Genomic DNA, 18,918 nt, shown 5'->3' on the forward strand with positions numbered 1-18,918 from the left:
CGCCCTACATAACCGTTACCACCACGGCATTGAATTCCACTTCTAACTCGGAAGCCGAGTCCATCGTTAACCGAACCACCGATCAGAACCCGTTCAATCGGACGTTCACCAATCGGTCGAGCGTTTCTGCTGGCAGCATCATCCGCGGGACAGTCCTCGCAGCCGTCTCGTGCATCCACTGGTCCAATTTCTGATGCCCTCCACGTTGCAGAGGTATTTCCGGACGTGAGCTTGAGGTGTCCTCTCGAGCGAAATTTTCCGACAAATGTCTAAATGTGCTGCCGCTTCCGATGAGCGACCAAATCCGTCCACCGCGACGTACACGAATCACGTGATTTGTCTGATGTTGCAATGGTTAGTACTCACATCGGTGCGAATACTGCTCCGTATGGCGGAACAGATTGTGCTTCAATTGGACCCAAATTGCTCGCTGCAGGTCCATGATTTGCCGAAAATTTCCCGTGCTCAAGATCATAGTGCCGTCGCATCTGGTCGGTGGCGAAGGTTTTCGTGCAAGGCAGATGTTAGCAACAAATTTAGTTGGATGTGGATTGCATGGATTTTATATAGATCGCCCGGATTTGGCTTTCAAATGGCTCCATTTGGTGGTTCTGAACAGCATCTCACTCACAAATTTAACAAAACGAACAAAACTTATGGACTTATGGACAGTTTGGGAGAAAAACAAAAACAAAACATCAATGCTGTCAGTTATGCGTGCACGGTAAAAATAATGCGGAATCCGATAACTGACAGCATCTGGTTAGTGTCTTTTCAGTTGTATACCTAGGACTCCTACACACCGATTTAGAATTAAGCGCAACACCGAAAAATTCCGAGTGTCAGGTCCCGGTTATTAGTTCCTGGTATAAGTACCATGGTACAAGAATCTTGAAATGAGTACCGTATCGATTATTGTCTTTATCAAAGATAGTCTTGGAATATTTTTTTTGTCCTCTTGTACCATGGTACAAGTACCACAGGTGTGTCCTTAGTATAAACGCGGGAGCCGAAAGCGCGGCGGTACCTTTCCCGAAACGTAAGCCACGTGCAATCAGGCAGTTCGGGTTCGGCTATAGGCCTTTTCATGTGACACTGCCGAGACTGCGCTTGTTTACAACCGCTGAACAGGCCTGCAAGTCCGAAGCTGTCACTTTCATAGACGAACTGTCAATTGACGATGAAATCATCTGATTTTAAACGTCTCGTGTATCATCGTTTGGATTTATGCGTGTTGTGGATCGAGCGATTCGATTATTTTTCGTGTACCTATGTTAAATTGTTTTCGTGTTTCGAATGAAGTGCGTGTGATATTTACTACAGTGACTATAATAACAGTGTCGTCAAGTGTCAGAATTCGAACAGAATCGTCTGTCAGTTCCATACAAATGCGCGTTCCAAACGAGCAGGAGACCTGTCAAACGTGGCACATGACGTTACTCTTCTTATAGGACTCTAGTGACTATAATAACAGTGTCGTCAAGTGTCAGAATTGGAACAGAATCGCCTGTCAGTTCCATACAAATGCACGTTCAAAACGAGCAGGAGACCTGTCAAACGTGGCACATGACGTTACTCTTCTTGTAGGACTCTAATATTTACTATAGTTTTTTTTACTGTGCACAGTAAAAAAAACTATAGTAAATATTAGAGTCCTACAAGAAGAGTAACGTCATGTGCCACGTTTGACAGGTCTCCTGCTCGTTTTGAACGTGCATTTGTATGGAACTGACAGACGATTCTGTTCTGACGAGAGATTTTTTCTTAACATGTTAAGAAAAAATCTCTCGTCAGTGAGTAAGTTGACGTTTAGTTGGCAGGTTAGCAGAAAGAGAATGAGTGGCTGAGTGACCAATGAGAAGTTTTGTTTATATTTACGTTTACAGTTACGACGGCCAGAGACTCGCCAGTTTTTCTTTGTTCGTCTGTTCGAACGGCGCCGCCCCAGCATTTTCCCGTGTTTACGGTTTTTATCCTACCACTCTTGCTTCCACGTATGAATAAAAGTGGATAAAGTGGAATTTCATTGGTGCGCAATAATTTTTCGATCATCGTATGTGGTAGCAAATAGGAAAAAGTGATTTCAATGTCCTAGATTGATATTGTCTCAAAACGGGGTCATTGAATCCCAGTGCTTGGCGAGTTGGACTTAAATACGGTCTTAGCTAGTCGATAAGACAAGAAACAAAGTGTAGTGCTTATCAACAATATAAAATTTTGGAGCTGTCTCCTTATCAGTGTTTCAAAAAGATTTCAATAGGTAATCGGCTGGAAACAAAAGCTAACCCATTCATTAATAACGCAAATCACGCCGAAATCAGTGACAAAATCTCAAGGTTGGGCTATGTGGGTGGGGAGCTTCCTCGACAACAACAAGCTAAATAAATAAACAGTCGAAGCGCCGTAAAAGTGCATCCAACTCAGCTGTAGAGCAATAACACCAGTTCTGTTTTGTTTCTGGGTAAGCTGGTCAAAACCAAACAGTTTTCACGAGAGGAACCTAGCGAAAGATTTATAAATAAAATTACTCCCTCACAGAAACACACAAGGTTCTATGAAAATTGTCGCCACTTGCGCTTGACGACGCCAGACCGTCGTCTCACAGACAGGGGTTTATCGGATATTGCTGGTCAATATTTGTCTGTTCGTGTTAAAACGGACTGAGTAGAAAATTCTCCTATGTGGCTCAGTGTCTTTCTGAGGCGTACGCGTACGTAAGTACGGCTGAGGTACTTGCATATGGTCCCAGAGAATGTAAGGGCATGACCAACGTTCAAAATGACTCGAAAAAGTATTAGGCTAACCAAGCCAAGTTCCTAAACGCTAAATGTATATACGTGACCACACAAACACAGACGTCATCTAAAGTAAGCGAGGAAGGCAAACATCGTTTGATTTATTTTGGACACCATCAACTTGTTGCCAGGCTAAATTTAAGTGAACTTCTTTTTAATTTTCCTAAATATGTCTTCGATGGGTTTGCCATGCTATCGTTTTTTGGTGGAAGCGATAGTGAAGTTCAATTTTGTCCATGTGAGTCCCGGAAGGTTAAATAACTATACCATTGAAACTTTTCAGGACTGCTGAACAATTTTAACCATTCGGACTGAATAACTACTCCCCCGTGCGTATATCGCCTTTTTCTACCCAAAGAGAGCACATCAAGAAGCAGAGGAAAAACAGTTGACATTGCACTCGCGCTTCGCTAGGTGGCCCACTTAGTGCACGAAAATTCGCTTCTGGCAAGCGTTCACGCGTCGTACCATCATGGTCGGTCAGCAAAGGTTCCAGCTAGGCGACGTGGCCATCCTGACGCGGGACCACGTCAAGATTCGCGACCCGGACAAGGTGGAGCACATGTTGAACGAACTGGTGGCCGGTGGCATCGGCAAGCTCCAGATGGTGACGGATTTCGATTATACAATCACCAAGCAGAGGCTCGAGAATGGCGAGAAGATTTTGACCAGCTTCGGAATGTTTAACGAGTGCAAATCGCTGCCGGATTACGTGCTAGAAGAAACCAAAAGGCTATTCCACAAGTACCGACCAATCGAAATCGACCCGCACATGCCGCTGGACGAAAAGGTGGTCTACATGATCGAGTGGTGGTCCAAGACGGGGGATTTGCTGAAGTGAGTATTATTGATTGCTATACAATTATCCCGTATAATTTATACTTGGAAAAGGTGTCAGTAGAGATTCTCGCGAACTTCATATAGATACATTTCTAGATGTTTGTTTTCATTTCATTTGAAAATTGTCTAGTCTATAGCTATTTGTTAATAATTATATATTTGAGTGCCTGTTTTAAATCAATTATAAAGCGTATACTTTAGACCTTGCAGCTTGGATACGAAAAAACTATTCAGATATAAGAAGGCTTAAAAATGTTCATGTTATTATGTTTTCGAATGCAAAAAATAGTAATCTTCTTTCAAAACAAATTATCATAAAGAAGATTCTAAAGCCATAAAGGTCGAAGCAATAGAAATTTGGATACTGGTGTAGTTTTTGAACAGGAAGTGTCAGAAGCTTTGTTATTGGAGGTTATGCATCAGATGGAAATTTAAAACAGCCATCTCATTGCCCCTACTGGAACAAGTCACCGGGAGGAAACAACCTGCAGCACAGCTATAATAAAATTTCACATCGATTTCTCACGATCACTTTAGGCAGGACTGCAAAGCCTAAGCGTTTCAGCGCAAGAAAGGTTTTTGAAAAATATCGTATCAAGTCACATTTAATCAAGTTGTGGTGAAGTATAAAGCGATCTTTGGACAACGAAGGTCGGTATTCAGCAGTCGGTATTCAACAAGTCTTTAACCGGGTCTGTGAAGAATCCGAACCGCAGAAGCTTTCAGTTAATCAATTTATGGTGCGCATTAGTGGTTTAAAATTAGTAAAGGATGTTGATGTAAGGATCCAACTTTTTTTTCACTGGAGTAACCGTTATGATAGGATTGGATAGGATAGAGGCATTGGTTAACTCACGTTAAGCTCACATCGGGGTCACCAATGTGGCGGACAATTTCACGGAATGTAATGACAACGATTTTCACACGATTTCGACGGAACTTGTTGGAGGCGAAAATGAATGACCCGACACGTTTTTGCATTGGTAACAGAATGATTTTTATTTCCTTTTCTCTCTCCACAAACTCTACAATAGAAGCCGAGTACAGGGGTGTGTCATCACCACAAAACATTCACCTTCAGCGGTTTAAGCGATTCGAAAATTTAAAAGGACAGTTCTCAAAAGCGATATCAGTAGACGATAAACCTCCTACTCCATCTCCGTGCTGGCAGTTTGGAGCCATGCATTTTTATAGCGTTTCTACTACCTAAAAAACCTGGAATTATCAGGGATTTTTTCCCCACGTGTAACGTAAGGTAGTAAAGTCTCTTTTATTTGTTCGAACATGTTCCACAAGTAACTTTCACTACTCAAAATGTATTAAAATGAAACTTGTTACTTGTTTTTATTAGTACGACCCATCTTCTCAACTCGTCGATCAATTCAGTTCTGATCATTTAAGACATAGATCTAACAATAAAACGTATGGATGAACTTTTGTCCATACTTATATGTACTAACATATTTTTTACATATGGGTCCTGTACACCCCAAGTGGTGCAAAGGGATAACTTGAAAGATTTTAAGCGATGCGATATTACCTTAACGTGTTGCCAAGATAAAATTTGCTCGACTACTTCCACGGCGAACCAAAAAGTTTTACCTCCGGTAACCCTATCGAGAAATTCTATTTTGAGAAAATCGATTTTTAAGTTTTATTTTCAATGTTTGAGCAATTTTTTGCACAGCGTATATTTTTTTCACATAACCCAATTGCCCAACTAACATTGAGTGTCAATGTAAATGTGTTTTTTCTCTAATTTTTTTTTGCTAATTATCTAATACCGTGACATGCCCTATTACCGTGGGGTTAAGGACGGGTCCACAATAAATTCGCTATAAAAAAATCAATTTGTAACAATCACCCTTGAAAACTATGTCGCTTTAATCAATATTAAATACATTTGAAGGAAAAAATATGTTTTGTACTTCAACTCATAAAAAAATGAAGAAAATAGTGTTCGACATTTGACTTATGAATATGCCTAATACCGCGTACATTTCGAAGAAGATTCCAAATACCGCGCAGAAAATTGCCTAATACCGTGCCCTATTAAACAAGCTCAAATGATGAACTTAAGACCACATTTACAATAAAATATGTAAGTAATCGAATCATATACAAATTTCAATTAAATTATTAGGTCACACTAAAAAACGTCATAAAAAATTACTGTTTTACACAGATACTGGAAAAATAATCATTTCCTTGGGAAGTTAGCAACTTCTCAATATTGACGGTTTAAAAGCGTTTATTAATTTTTCAAATAATTTACTTCACATTAATTTAGCTTTTAGATAGGTGATATCCAATCGAGTGTCTAAGTAGATTTGAAGACAATGGGAGGATTTGTATTCAGATGAAAAATACTCTACCTACATTTCTAATGGAAACTGTACAGGAAAAATATTTACGTCTATTGTCTGTGGTAAATATCGCATAAATGATATCGTATTCGCATGTGCTGAATGACACAATAAAGACCATTTGTATGTTTTATAGACGCCCTTTTGTTCGATGACCAAGTGTAGAGCAGACGAAGTGGAGAAAACGATAGCGCGAAAACGGTTGTGATATGCGAGGTGATGAGTGGAGTTAATTGGAGAACTGTCTCGGTTGATGGTTCAGAATAGACTACATGTCTAATTTATTTTTTATGCTTTTCGTTCGTTTAAGCCGATCGAGACGATCGGAATCGATACGTCAATTGACGTTGACATTTGATGGAGCATGAAATGCACCGGTATCTATCAATCCTTCCCTCTAACAAAAACAATTCATTTTCAGACCGAAACTTTTTCAAATCGAGTTACTTAATAATTGAATTCAAAATCGAAATTTTTGCATTGCCTTATATAAACATTTTAACTATAGTCATATTCATCACTGCGGTTTATTTTCCTGGAACGTTTTGATCGCCGAGGTTCCATTTGATCGGATACGGAAGCTGGATGTCTTCGCTTCCTGCCTCCATTTGGAGTAACTTCTTTCACGCCCATGGGCGGCTCTTCATTTGGAGGCGCCGAGTTGTCTGGTAGTACATCATCTTCGTCTCTGGTCGTGACCAAAACGTTCGGCCGTTGCCATGGTTCTGCATTTCTACATATCCTGAGCTGCGTCCTGTGGGCCATTGCTTCCACGCTTCCAAAACATATCTGAAACACATTTTGAGAAAATTTTTTAATAAACGTGGCTTTTATCCATCTGGATGGATGCTGGGGATTTTTATTTTTGTACCACACTTCATCCCCAGCCATCAGGTTATCAATAGCATCTTTTGAGATGTCCGGGATTCTCCCGCAGTGATGTTCATGATAATCATCCTTTGGTTGTGGTACGTCAATATTTCTTTTGAAATGGTTTTTAGGATTAATCAAATCTAAAACCGTCTTTGGTTTATATGAAAATATTCTTTCCGATGGGTAATGTCCATCTTTCGTTAGGTTATAGTTTCTAAAATTAAACAAAAATAAATTTATCTGGTCCTCCAGATCTAACTCCGAGATATCTGGGTCTAAAAGGAACCTTTTGAGGACTTCTTTCACAGTTCTGACCAACCTCTCAGCTTGCCCATTACTTGATGGATTATAAGGCGGACTTTTCATAACTTTTATTCCTTGTCTCTGTAGAAAGTTTACAAATGTCCAAGAATTGAAAGGAGGACCATTGTCCGAGACCAAAACATCTGGCAAACCGTAACGTGAAAAATAAACCACCAACTTTTTTAAAACCTTTCTACATTCTGTGCCCTGTTTCATCCATTCTATTTCGATCCATTTAGAAAAACTATCAACAATCAGTAGGTAAGTGTGGCTTTTAAAAAAGAAAAAATCAATATGTATTCTGCTGAAAGGTTTTGTAGTCGGTATCCATTTGGATGATTCCGTAGGTTTATGAACTATTGCCATACTATTGCAAGAAAAACATTCATTTACGTATTTTTCAATATCTGCATTTATACCAAACCAATACACCGTACTTCGTGCAAGTTGCTTCATTTTTATTATTCCCGAATGATTAGCATGTAATAGTTTTAAAATTTCCTTTTGAAATACGTTTGGTATGACCACTCTGCTTTTAAAAAGAAGACATTCATCTACTATTTCTAAATCAAAATAATTTGAATAAACATCTATGTATGGTTTTTCTACTTTTCGGGCCAGCCATCACGTAAATAATTTAATATTTTCTGCAAAAATGCATCCGTTTTAGTTGCTTTGGCTATGGACTCAAAATCAATAGGCATTTCTTTACTAAAGTTGATATTTTTTATTGCATCCGTGTCCAAATGTTCAGGAACTTCCTGCTGTAAAGGAAATCTTGAACAGAAATCTGCGTTGCCTAATTTATGTGATGGCCTATAAAAAATATCAAAATCGTAAATCGTCAAATCTAAAACATATCGTTGCAGTCTTGTTACATAAATAGAGTTTTTGCCCTCTTTACCGAAGATTCCTACTAGAGGTTTGTGATCAGTATACACGATAAAATGTTGACCGTATAGGTACTTGTGGAACTTCTTGATAGTGCAAACTAAAGCCAATGCCTCCAAATGCAAAATAGGGTACTTTTTTTGTGCGGAATTTAGGGTGAAAGAGGTAAAACTAATTGGTTTCTCTTCCCCATTTACAACATGAGCTATTAAGCCTCCCAAACCATAGCCTGAGGCATCTGAAACTACTACCATAGGCTTCCTGGGGTCGTAAAATTCTAAAAAATTTGTATTGATTAGCATATTTTTACTCGCAATAAAGGCTTTTTGACAATTATCGTCCCAGACAAATTTTACGTTATTTTTAGTAAGTTGTACAACGGATAAAGCTTTGAGGACATATTTGGTATAAATTTATGGTAGTAATTTAATAATCCCAGAAAAGATTTCAGCTCTGTTTCATTTTTCGAGACATTTGCATTTTCTATAGTCGATATTTTATCTGAACAAGGCATTAAACCTCTTTCACTGATAACATGCCCAAGATGTGTTAGCTGTGTTACAAAAAATTTGCACTTCTCGAAATTCACCTTTATGTTAGCCTTTGCTAAACGTTCTAACACAATTAAAAGTTTCTTCCTGCACTCTTCAGGGGTCTTTCCAGCAATAAGCACATCGTCCAGGTAGCATGACACATTTTCAATATTTTCCAGTACCTTATCCATAACTTTTTGAAAAATAGAAGCACTAGAAGTGGCTCCTTGAGGTAATCGATTGTATCTATATAAACCTTTCATAGTATTGATGACCACAAATTTCTTGGACCTTTCCGTTAACTCCAGTTGGGTATATGCACCTTCCAGGTCAAGGGCGCAAAAAACCTTGCAACCTGCCAAACTTGCAAAAATATCTTGTGAAGTGGGCAAAGGATATGTGTTTGGAACAATAGCTTTATTTATGGACACCTTGCAATCAATAACCAATCGAATTTCGTTATTTTTTTTCATTACTATAATAATCGGTGAAGCCCACTCACTGGTGTCTATTTTAGTAATGACTTTCTCTCTCTCCAGTTTATCTAGATACGTAGATACTCTGTCCTTTAATCTGTAAGGGACATCGTATGCTTTTTTAAATATAGGAACCTCATCCTTCATTACAAGTTCGGCTTTAAATCCCTCGATTGGCGATGAAAAATTTTTCGTGAACACATTTTCAAATTTGTTTTTAAACTCATTTCCAGTAATTTTACCTGCTTCTTCCTTTAATTGATTGATATTTAGGGAATTTGTAAAAAAATGTCTCCAATTTGGATAAAACACATCAAGCCAAGTTCGACCTAAAAGTGGATGAAAATCGTTTTCGCAATCCAAAACCAACAGTTGTAACTGGGCTTCTGTACCATTAAATTTGACTGAAACCGTTGCTTCTCCTTCAATTTTCAATTTTGAACCGTTTACGACCATCAGAGGTTCGCTGTATTTTCTCAACGGGTTGTCAAACTTCGAAAAATACTTTTTTTTACTCATAACTGACACAGATGCGCCACAATCCACTTCCATTTCCAGACCTTTGCCTTCAACTTCCACTTGCACTAAGCAAGGATTGCTTATTTTGTTGATAGATACAACACATACATTCTAGATTACCTGAGTCATTATCCTCGTCTTCATCATCGTCCTTTGTTCGCATTCTTTCCAACATCTCCGTGATATGTCTGTCGGCAGACGGTCCAGGCCTGTATGACTCAACTAAATTTACTGCATCCCGATTCAAGTTTTTCAACTTGAAACACTTCTTCCGGATGTGGCCCTTAATTCCGCAGAAATTACAGATCATTTGCGAATAATCGGGTCTAGGCCACTGTCGTTGGCCGTCAGACTGTCTCTCCTGATGACGAAAATTCCGCGATCCATGTCCACCTCTATATGTTTGTTGTAGCCTTTCAGACGGTCTTACTCCTAAGCGATTTTTCACTGGTCCTCTGTTGCTCACTTCTCCTACGTTGTTGCCCAAACTAGGATATCTCCCCCTAAATGAGTACACTTGAGACAATCTTCTAGCTGCTACACCTAAGGGCTCATGTGGTCCATTGTTCATAGCTGCCACCATGCTTGGAATCTCCATAGCTGGTTGATTAGTTGTTCCCGCGTTTGCTCGAGCAACCTCCCAGGTGGCAACAATTTTTTCCGCATTAGTTAAAGATAATTTGTCTTCACTCAACAGTCTTTGTCTCTCATTTTTGTCGCTAATACCGGCAATAAGCCGGTCCAAAATAACTACCTCTTTAAAATTTTCAAAACCGCAATATTCTGCCTGAAGCTTTAAATTTAAAATAAAATCCTCGGTACTTTCCTCAGGACCCTGTACCCTGGTACTAAACTTGTACCTTTGTACCAAATCCGGGTCAATTTTGTCCAAGCGATTTTTGAGTTTTGCAATAATGTCATCTAGAGCCGCTTCTTCGAAATTACCCGACGGAAACAAAAGTTTTATTTCCGTAAAAATTACCGGGCCGCTCATTGTTATAAAATAGGCCATTTTATCTTCCTCCTTGATCTTATTGACCCGGAAGAAATACTTCAACCGGGTGAACCAGTCATTAAAGGAGGTTCCCCTGCGGTAGGATTCTAGAGAAAATGCCACTGCAGAGCTCATAACGGACAAAAAGTGGTAAAAAAAAACAAACGACGTCAAAAAGCGTAATTTGATATTCAATGTTAAGTAACACTATAAAAAATTAAATTTGTGCCACAATTTCCAAATTTTTTAAAATTCGTTTAAAAGTGATAATTAAAAATCGAAAAATCGTTAAGAAATATAAATGTCAAAACAGAATAAAAGAAAAATATCACATTAGGATCACATAAATCATATCTTCTTTGTTTCGTAATGTCACTCAGATATTTTCTTATTTTGCTAAATAATCACTTACCCTGCAATTCCAATTTGCTGCACTCTGCTTCGGATAATCTCTCGCTTGAAATAAAATGGACTTTTGGATTTTTCCAGCAATCGAGCAAACGCTCCCCGTATTCAATCGCACTGGAAACACGTTTCAAATGAATCGCCAGGAAGTCGACTGGAAACGATCCGACCTATTGGATTCACTGGGTAAAGATGAAATTCCTTTGTTTAAATAAAAGAAAAAAAAAACATTATGCAACCATGTTAAATGACAAACGATAAAGACAAAAAATGCATTTGTTACACAATGAATAATACACTTCTTTATAGTTTTACGGATCACCCTATTGTTGCTCGAACAAAAAAGAAAGCGAAAAGGCCTTTTCGAGTGTGAAACAAAATGACGCTGATCAAATAAAATGAAAACGACGCTACCACGCTATCACGATGTTACACTTTTCTCTGAAATTTTCAGTACTTTCGTATTATTGTTCTCCACTGTACTTACGATTTTCTATTCAGGCAGTTGATAAAAAAAACTTTTTTTTTTTTTTTTGCGCTCGATCTTACGTGCTCATGAGGAACTCTGGTGACAAATTTCCGTTGATTATCACGCCGGCGTCGTGTCTTGATGCTTGACGTGCGGTGTTATACAGTAAACGGGGCGCGAATTTATCAAGTAGATCCGTCGCTGATTAATTAACACTTCCTTCTTACTGTACACGCTGGAGTCGTCCTCGTCGCCACTTTTATAGACGCCCTTTTGTTCGATGACCAAGTGTAGAGCAGACGAAGTGGAGAAAACGATAGCGCGAAAACGGTTGTGATATGCGAGGTGATGAGTGGAGTTAATTGGAGAACTGTCTCGGTTGATGGTTCAGAATAGACTACATGTCTAATTTATTTTTTATGCTTTTCGTTCGTTTAAGCCGATCGAGACGATCGGAATCGATACGTCAATTGACGTTGACATTTGATGGAGCATGAAATGCACCGGTATCTATCAGTATGTTCATTAGATGTACAGGGGTTAGACAAAAAGGTTGAGATAGGCAAAAATTTGTCAAAATTCAAATCAGCATAACTTTGCGTAGAATGATCCGATTTTGATCAAACTGGGACCATCGGACGCGGACACTCTTCTAGTATACTGGCCCTATACGAAACCTCTGATTGGTCCTTGGTGGCCACCGGGGGTGTTCCGGATTTTCCGAGGGTATGTTAAAAATGCATTTTTTCTGCTGCTTGTCATTTCATATGATGTTTACTGCCATCATGTTTTATGCTTTCCCCAGAAACTAGAACTAATATGCTGACCATGGCTGGCTGCAGATCGAAAATCCGTTAAGTATACGCAGAGATATGGCCATTTCCGCGAAAACGATACGGGATTGGCCATATACCCTGAACAAATGTCACTTTCGCAGAACTTCCGAAACCTGTTACAAATTGGCCAAAGAGTCTTATAGTCCTCAAAATATATCTCTAATAAAGATCATATATTCATCGTCTTGGAAAAACATGAATTTTGACACCCATATATGCATGGTTCCAGATGGTGCCAAAACCGGCCCCTCCTAGAAGGCCCATGGAACCTGTAAGGGTGGCAGTGGACACTATTATTCTGGAAATGTTTCTGTAATCATCGTCTCGCAAAGCCATGATGACAGATACTCATATTTGCATTATTCCGATCTGATATCATTTCATCATGTTCCCGGTACCGTTTTTACGGAAATGGCCATATATCTGCGTAGTTTAGATGGATTCTCGATCTACATCCACCATTGGCCAGCATATTAGTTCTAGTTTTTGAAGAAAGCATAAAACATGATGAAAGTTAACGTCACATAAAATGACAAGCAGTGGAAAAAAATGCATCTTGAATACACCCTCGGAAAACCCGGAACATTTCCGGTGGCCAAGGACCAATCTCAGGGGGACTTGCAGGGGGACAGTATACTAGAAGAGTGTCCGCTTCTGATGGTCCTGGTTTCATCAAAATCGGATTATTATACGCAAAGTTATGCTGATTTGAATTTCGACTTATTTTTACCTATCTCAACCTTTTTGTCTAACCCCTGTATATCATCTTCAAGTCTTCCAACAGAAGTTTCTCTTTGGGGAAGTATGTACTGGATGATGCATATCGCAATGTGTAATTCATTTGAATGATGCTCCCCTAGTAATCCTACGTATAAAATGCCGTAGATATCTAACATGAATGTTTCAATACCTATACTGCCGTCATACGCATATCTGTCCCATGTTTGCTGGGATTTCCTATATACATGGGACAACTATGCGTAGAACGGCAGTATATGATACTGTCTAGTGGTCTATGTATCCAATGTGAGGGTTTTGTTTTATTTTTCTGAGTATCAACTTCACGGTATAGCCTAGTCACGGTATTAGGCACTACTGGCGAAGAAGATGGCCTAATACCGCGACAATGGTTTTGATCAATAAAAATGCAAAAATAAGAATATCAAATACCATTCCAGTATCCAGCTCATATTTTATAGCTGTAAAAATGGGCTCAATGAGATATTGGAAGTAAATATCATTAAAAAAATAGGTTACAAGACTTAGAAATATAACCATAATTTTAAGCGTTTTGCTAAGCGGATGAAAATTTTGACTGGTCGAGCCATACATTTTCCCATTTATTTTTTAGCGCCTAATTTACGTCACAAATACCCACAATAATAATTTGCTAACATTTTCTGATATATATTTGTGCATTTCACCAAATAATGTGATGCGTATGACAGACAGTACCTCTATATTCATCAATTTGGATAAAATCCACGGTATTAGGCAATGCGCGGAATTAGGGCAGGTCACATTCATACTATTCATACTATAATACGAGCTAATCGGGGTACAACGAGCTAATCGTTGCCTTCAATGTGATTTTTAAAAGTTAATTTTTGGTCCAGCAGAAGTCCTAAATGTTTGGCTTCGCTAGACCAATTAATTGGAACCCCATTCATAGTGACAATATGTCTGCTAGAAGGTTTCAAATAAGAAGCTCTCGGCCTATGTGGGAAAATTATAAGCTGAGTTTTGGAAGCATTCGGGGAAATTTTCCATTTTTGCAAGTAAGTGGAGAAAATATCCAAACTTTTTTTGCAATCTACTACAAATGACACGAAGGCTTCGCCCTTTGGCTGAGAGGCCCGTGTCATCTGCAAACAAAGATTTTTGACACCCTGGTGGTAAATCAGGTAAGTCAGAAGTAAAAATGTTATACAATATGGGCCCCAGTATGCTGCCTTGGGGTACACCAGCCCTTACAGGTAATCTATCAGATTTGGAATTCTGATAGTTTACCTGAAGTGAGCGATCTGATAAATAATTTTGGATCAGTTTAATGATGTACAGAGGAAAATTAAAATTCATCAATTTTACAATCAAACCTTCATGCCAAACACTGTCAAATGCTTTCTCTATATCAAGAAAAGCAACTCCAGTCGAATATCCTTCAGATTTGTTGAGCCGAATTAAATTCGTAACTCTTAATAACTGATGAGTGGTTGAATGCCCATGGCGAAAACCAAATTGCTCATCAGCAAATATAGAATTGTTATTAATATGAACCATCATTCTATTTAAAATAATCTTTTCAAACAGTTTGCTTATTGAAGAAAGCAAACTGATTGGGCGATAACTAGAAGCCTCAGCTGGATTTTTGTCCGGCTTCAAAATTGGAACAACTTTGGCGTTTTTCCATTTATCTGGAAAGTATGCCAATTGAAAACAAAGTATGTAGAAAATACCATCATCACCCGGGGCTTTCATATTTTTAAATTTTCTAGTAATAGATCTCACTTCATCCAAATTAGTTCCCAACGAAGGGTCAAAAACATGATTCTATAACATTCCCCAGAAAACCATGCCCCAGAAAACCATTCCCCAGAAATCCGTTCCCCAGAAAACCACTCCCCAGAATGTACCATTCCCCCGAAAACCATTCCCCAGAATGCACCATATCCCAGAATTTTTTCCATACCTTTGAAAAGATTGCTGCAATGAAGAAAAAAGCTTTTGTTTCTAAAAGCCCAAATCAGTCATTGGAAAAATGGACCTTATTATATTCACGCCGTTTTCGAATGACATGAATGGTCGCTTCTAATTGTCATAAGCGAACTTCCAAGAAACAAATATATAATCTAGGGTGACCACTAGAGTGATTCAAATTTTGACTTTTTTGCTCCCCTATGCTTAAACGATGACATTTGCTATTTTAATAATCGTCTTAAATTTTTAGCTAATTTGGATGTAATTTGACTGAGCACAAGCTGTTTGAAGCTTGTATGAAAATTACTATGAAAACAGTAACTTTTGTGAAAACCCGTTCCTCAACATTACCCATTAAGATCTTAAAATGTATGAATACGTTAGCAACATAGGAAATTTAACAAGGGAAAATATCGTCGTTGTTGCTAAACGATTTGATGCTGGCAACAAAAGTTATTAGGGAAATACTGAATTGTGGGAAATTCAATTTAACACGTAAAAGAATAACATCAATATCAATAATGAGCATTTCTGTTTTCGTTATAGTTTTGCTCACAAAAGTCAGATTGCTTCGCAACAACAACTCTCTTTCAGCTTAGGATCTATTCTATGATGGCGATGCGTTAAATATGTTCAAATAAATTCTGAGCTGCTTCACGAAACGATCCTTTACATAAGTGGCAATTCTCATAGTAATTTTCATATAACCTTCAAATGGCACGTGCACAATCAAATTACATCCGAATCAACTAAAAATTTGGGAGGACTATTAAAATAGCAAAAACAATCGTTTAAGCACAGGGGAGCAAAAAAGTCAAAATTTGAATCACTCTAGTGACCACTTAACTTTCATTTTAAAATTCCCGCATATTTCCCGACTTTTTCCCGATATTTTTTGAAAAATTCCCGATATAATTTTGAAGATTTAAAATAAAAATTTCTATTCTATTCTAACTAAAAAAAGTCTTTATTCTATAAGTGATTTTAATTGACATTTCCTGTCTTAAATTTATTTAGTTTCATTGTCTCAGTCGATTCTTTGGCTAATTTGAGGTCATTTTTTAAATCCTCCAACTATTTTAAAAATCGATAGTTCTAGACCAACATTTGGAAAAGGTGTAACAGCCAGTTTATTCATTCCAGTTTTTTGCCTATGTATGTAAACGAGGAACTGGGTAGAATAAATGTTAGCTGTTACGTCCGTTGAGAGAATAATTTTTTTTTTGTATCTGCCAATATTTTGGCATCCATATTCTCCAACAACTTCAAACTTCAGAGATCAGCAAGCCTAGGGCTGCAAATCATTTTTTATCTTTATTATAGATATTCATCTCTTAAACTGCTGCAAATCACTTTAATAAAAATAATAATAAAAATAACCTTCATGTTTTTCATTGCTTGTTACTTATCTCTAATTTTTTCCTCAATCTATTTTGCTATTTTGCAATCTACCTTTGCCAGTAATGTATTATTGATATGATTATTTCTACTACTGCTACACATCCTGATATTATTATGACATCATCTATTCTTTATACCAGTCCTTCCTTCATCCTTAAGCTGGTTTACGATCAAACACTGCCCATCAATCTAAAGCACTTCTCCTGTACAGCGTTACCATGTGACAAAATTGAGATATGACCAACGAATGTTCAGAGATCCTTAAGATGGGTCAAATAGAACATAATTGGATATACTGGACTACTGTCGACAAGTCTCCAGACAAAACTTGAGTCGCTTTCAAGAGAATATCGATCTAGCGTCTTCTTCAGGAATCCACAAGCTGCAACGAAATGCTATTTAGCTTTTTCATGGACTGAAGATATTCTTGGTCTTAGAAACCTGCTGAAGCGTAGATGGCATGTTGCTTTCCATCATCAGTAGCGAGAAGAGCTCTAGACTCTACATTAAAGAATTCTGGCTTACCATTATCATTATACAATTGAATCCGGCTTAATACCTCAAATAATTTGAAACGTTACGAGGAAAAACAAATACATTTAAAATAGTGTTTTTAATCATGTTTTACACTAGAATAGTTATCCATGATTTAATGAAAAGAACAACAGTTACTGATGACTTTTTTCCCGATTGTTTGTATAATTTCAAGAAATTCCCGACTTTTTCCCGCATTTCCCGCATGGACTTTCAATTCCCGCATATTTCCCGCATTTCCCTATTTCCCGACTCACTGGTCACCCTGTAATCTGAAATGAAACACACAACGCAGCAACTCGTATCCAACAGGCAACCAAACTAAGCAACTAGGAAAACAAATTCAAGCGACGGCATGCTATACATTTTTGTATTTTTCTAAATCTAGGAAACCTTGTTACCATGATCGTTTCGATTTGCGGGAACCTAGTGTACACTGAACAGTGTTCAAAGTTCAAAACTACAATACCGAGACACACTCTTGGCTCAAGTTCTCTTCAGAATGCATTTTTAGCTTGAAGTAACTTTATATGGACTCTCCTATACTGCCATCATACGCATATTTGTCCCATGTTTGCTGGGATCCCTATGTACATGGGACAGTTATGCATATAACGACAGTATTTGAAAATTTATTTAAATTTCTGCCAATAAAAATGTGGATTTTTATTAGTGTGGATATAGTTATGCTTCAAAAGAAGGCATCATTCACTTATTTGCAATACTCCGGGCAAACGTGTGATTTGAAAGAAGGTGTATTTCATAAAAATACGTGAGTCAAAAGAATGTGCCACTCATTTGCTTTTTTCCGAGAAAATGCGTATTTTGAAAGAAGGCATCATCTATTCGTTAACCTTATTTCGAGAAAATTCGTGCTTTTCAAAAAGGAATCATTTACTCATTTTTCGCGTGCTTCAAAAAAGGAAAAAAGAATACTTGGTTGCCTTATTCGGTGGAAATGCCGTGAAAAGAAAATGACGCATGCGTAGCACACAAAAAATTGACTCATTTGTCTTATTCCGGGAAAATGCGCTTTTTTAAAAGAAGGAATCATCGATTGATTTGTCTTATTCCGGGCGAATACGTGGGTCCCTATTTGTTCCCTCAATCAAGTATTTGAAACTATAGCTTATAACAATTACCATAATGGCCCTTGCACATCCAACTCATCAAGACAAATGATTTTATGTACAATTGTATGCTCCATTTGTGTATAATTGTATGGTCTTGCAATGAGGTTTAATAAGAGAACAAGAAAAAGAAATCATGTTCATCTATACATCCGGTTTTCTGGGGAACGGTACATTCTGGAGATTGGTTTTCTGGGGAATGGTACTTTCTGGAGATTGGTTTTCTGGGGAATGGTACATTCTGGGGAATGGAATTTTGGGGTTTGGTTTTCTGGAGAACGGTTTTCTGGGAAATAGTATAGAACCCAAAAACATTATCTTGATTGAGAATGTCTTCGAAGCTCCGTGTAACCTGATCCTCAATTGGACTAGTGAGACCTAGACTAAAATTATGGGCACTCTCGAACTGCTGAGCAAGTTTTTGAGCCTTTTCGCCATTTGTTAATAAAATTGTATTTCCCTCTTTAAGCGCTGGAATTGGCTTTTGAGGTTTTTTAAGAATTTTCGTTATTTTCCAAAAGGGTTTCGAACTGGGATCCAACTTCGAGACATTATTCTCAAAGTTGGTATTTCTCAGAAAAGCGAAACGTTTTGTAATTTCATTTTGCAAATCTCGCCAAATTACTTTCAACGCGGGATCGCGAGTTCTTTGGTATTGCCTTCGCCTCACATTTTTAAGACGGATCAGTAGCTGAAGATCGTCGTCAATAATAATGGAGTTGAATTTAATTTCACATTTAGGAATTGCAATGCCTCTGGCTTCGACAATTAAATTTGTCAAAGATACGAGAGCATTATCAATATCACTTTTGGTATCGAGAGGAGTATCAACATCAAAATTCCTATCGATATACGT

At 37.9% G+C, this 18,918-nt stretch overlaps 2 protein-coding genes across 5 annotated transcripts in view; one reads left to right on the forward strand and one right to left on the reverse strand.

The window, feature by feature from the left end:
- The first annotated feature begins 1,901 nt into the window (after positions 1–1,901).
- Positions 1,902–18,918, forward strand: part of LOC134223230 (7-methylguanosine phosphate-specific 5'-nucleotidase) — a 35,086-nt gene continuing 18,069 nt past the window's right edge. Inside the window, exons 1-2 of one of the 2 annotated variants that reach the window (XM_062702379.1) lie at positions 1,902–2,461; positions 3,079–3,632. In XM_062702379.1, coding sequence (XP_062558363.1) covers positions 3,268–3,632 — 365 coding nt within the window. In that variant the 5' untranslated portion in view covers positions 1,902–2,461; positions 3,079–3,267. The remainder of the gene's footprint in view (positions 2,462–3,078; positions 3,633–18,918) is intronic. The other variant, XM_062702380.1, reaches the window with a different exon arrangement.
- On the reverse strand, positions 6,266–11,836 carry LOC134223232 (uncharacterized). Of its 3 annotated transcripts, none has more exons than XR_009982486.1 (3): positions 11,545–11,836; positions 11,003–11,196; positions 6,266–6,790 (listed from the first exon to the last, which is right to left on the reverse strand). XR_009982486.1 is itself a non-coding variant. In XM_062702381.1 (2 exons), exons 1-2 carry the CDS (start codon positions 10,192–10,194, stop codon positions 6,735–6,737), a joined length of 534 nt encoding a protein of 177 aa, XP_062558365.1. In that variant the 5' UTR covers positions 10,195–10,228; the 3' UTR covers positions 6,266–6,734. The 3 variants fall into 3 exon arrangements, 1 of the variants encoding a protein (XP_062558365.1); XR_009982487.1 differs by having other exon boundaries at positions 11,483–11,836; XM_062702381.1 differs by lacking the exons at positions 11,003–11,196; positions 11,545–11,836 and adding an exon at positions 9,717–10,228.

This window comes from Armigeres subalbatus, chromosome 3 (genome assembly GCF_024139115.2).
Source record: "Armigeres subalbatus isolate Guangzhou_Male chromosome 3, GZ_Asu_2, whole genome shotgun sequence".
Lineage (NCBI taxonomy): Eukaryota > Metazoa > Arthropoda > Insecta > Diptera > Culicidae > Armigeres > Armigeres subalbatus.

Coding starts and splice junctions, on each gene's coding strand:
- LOC134223232 (XM_062702381.1), bottom strand. CDS start 10,194: ATGGAGATTCCAAGCATGGTGGCAGCTATGAACAATGGACCACATGAG. Junction 6,791..9,716: donor AGACGAGGATAATGACTCAG/GTAATCTAGAAT, acceptor AATGTGTTTCAG/ATATGTTTTGGAAGCGTGGA.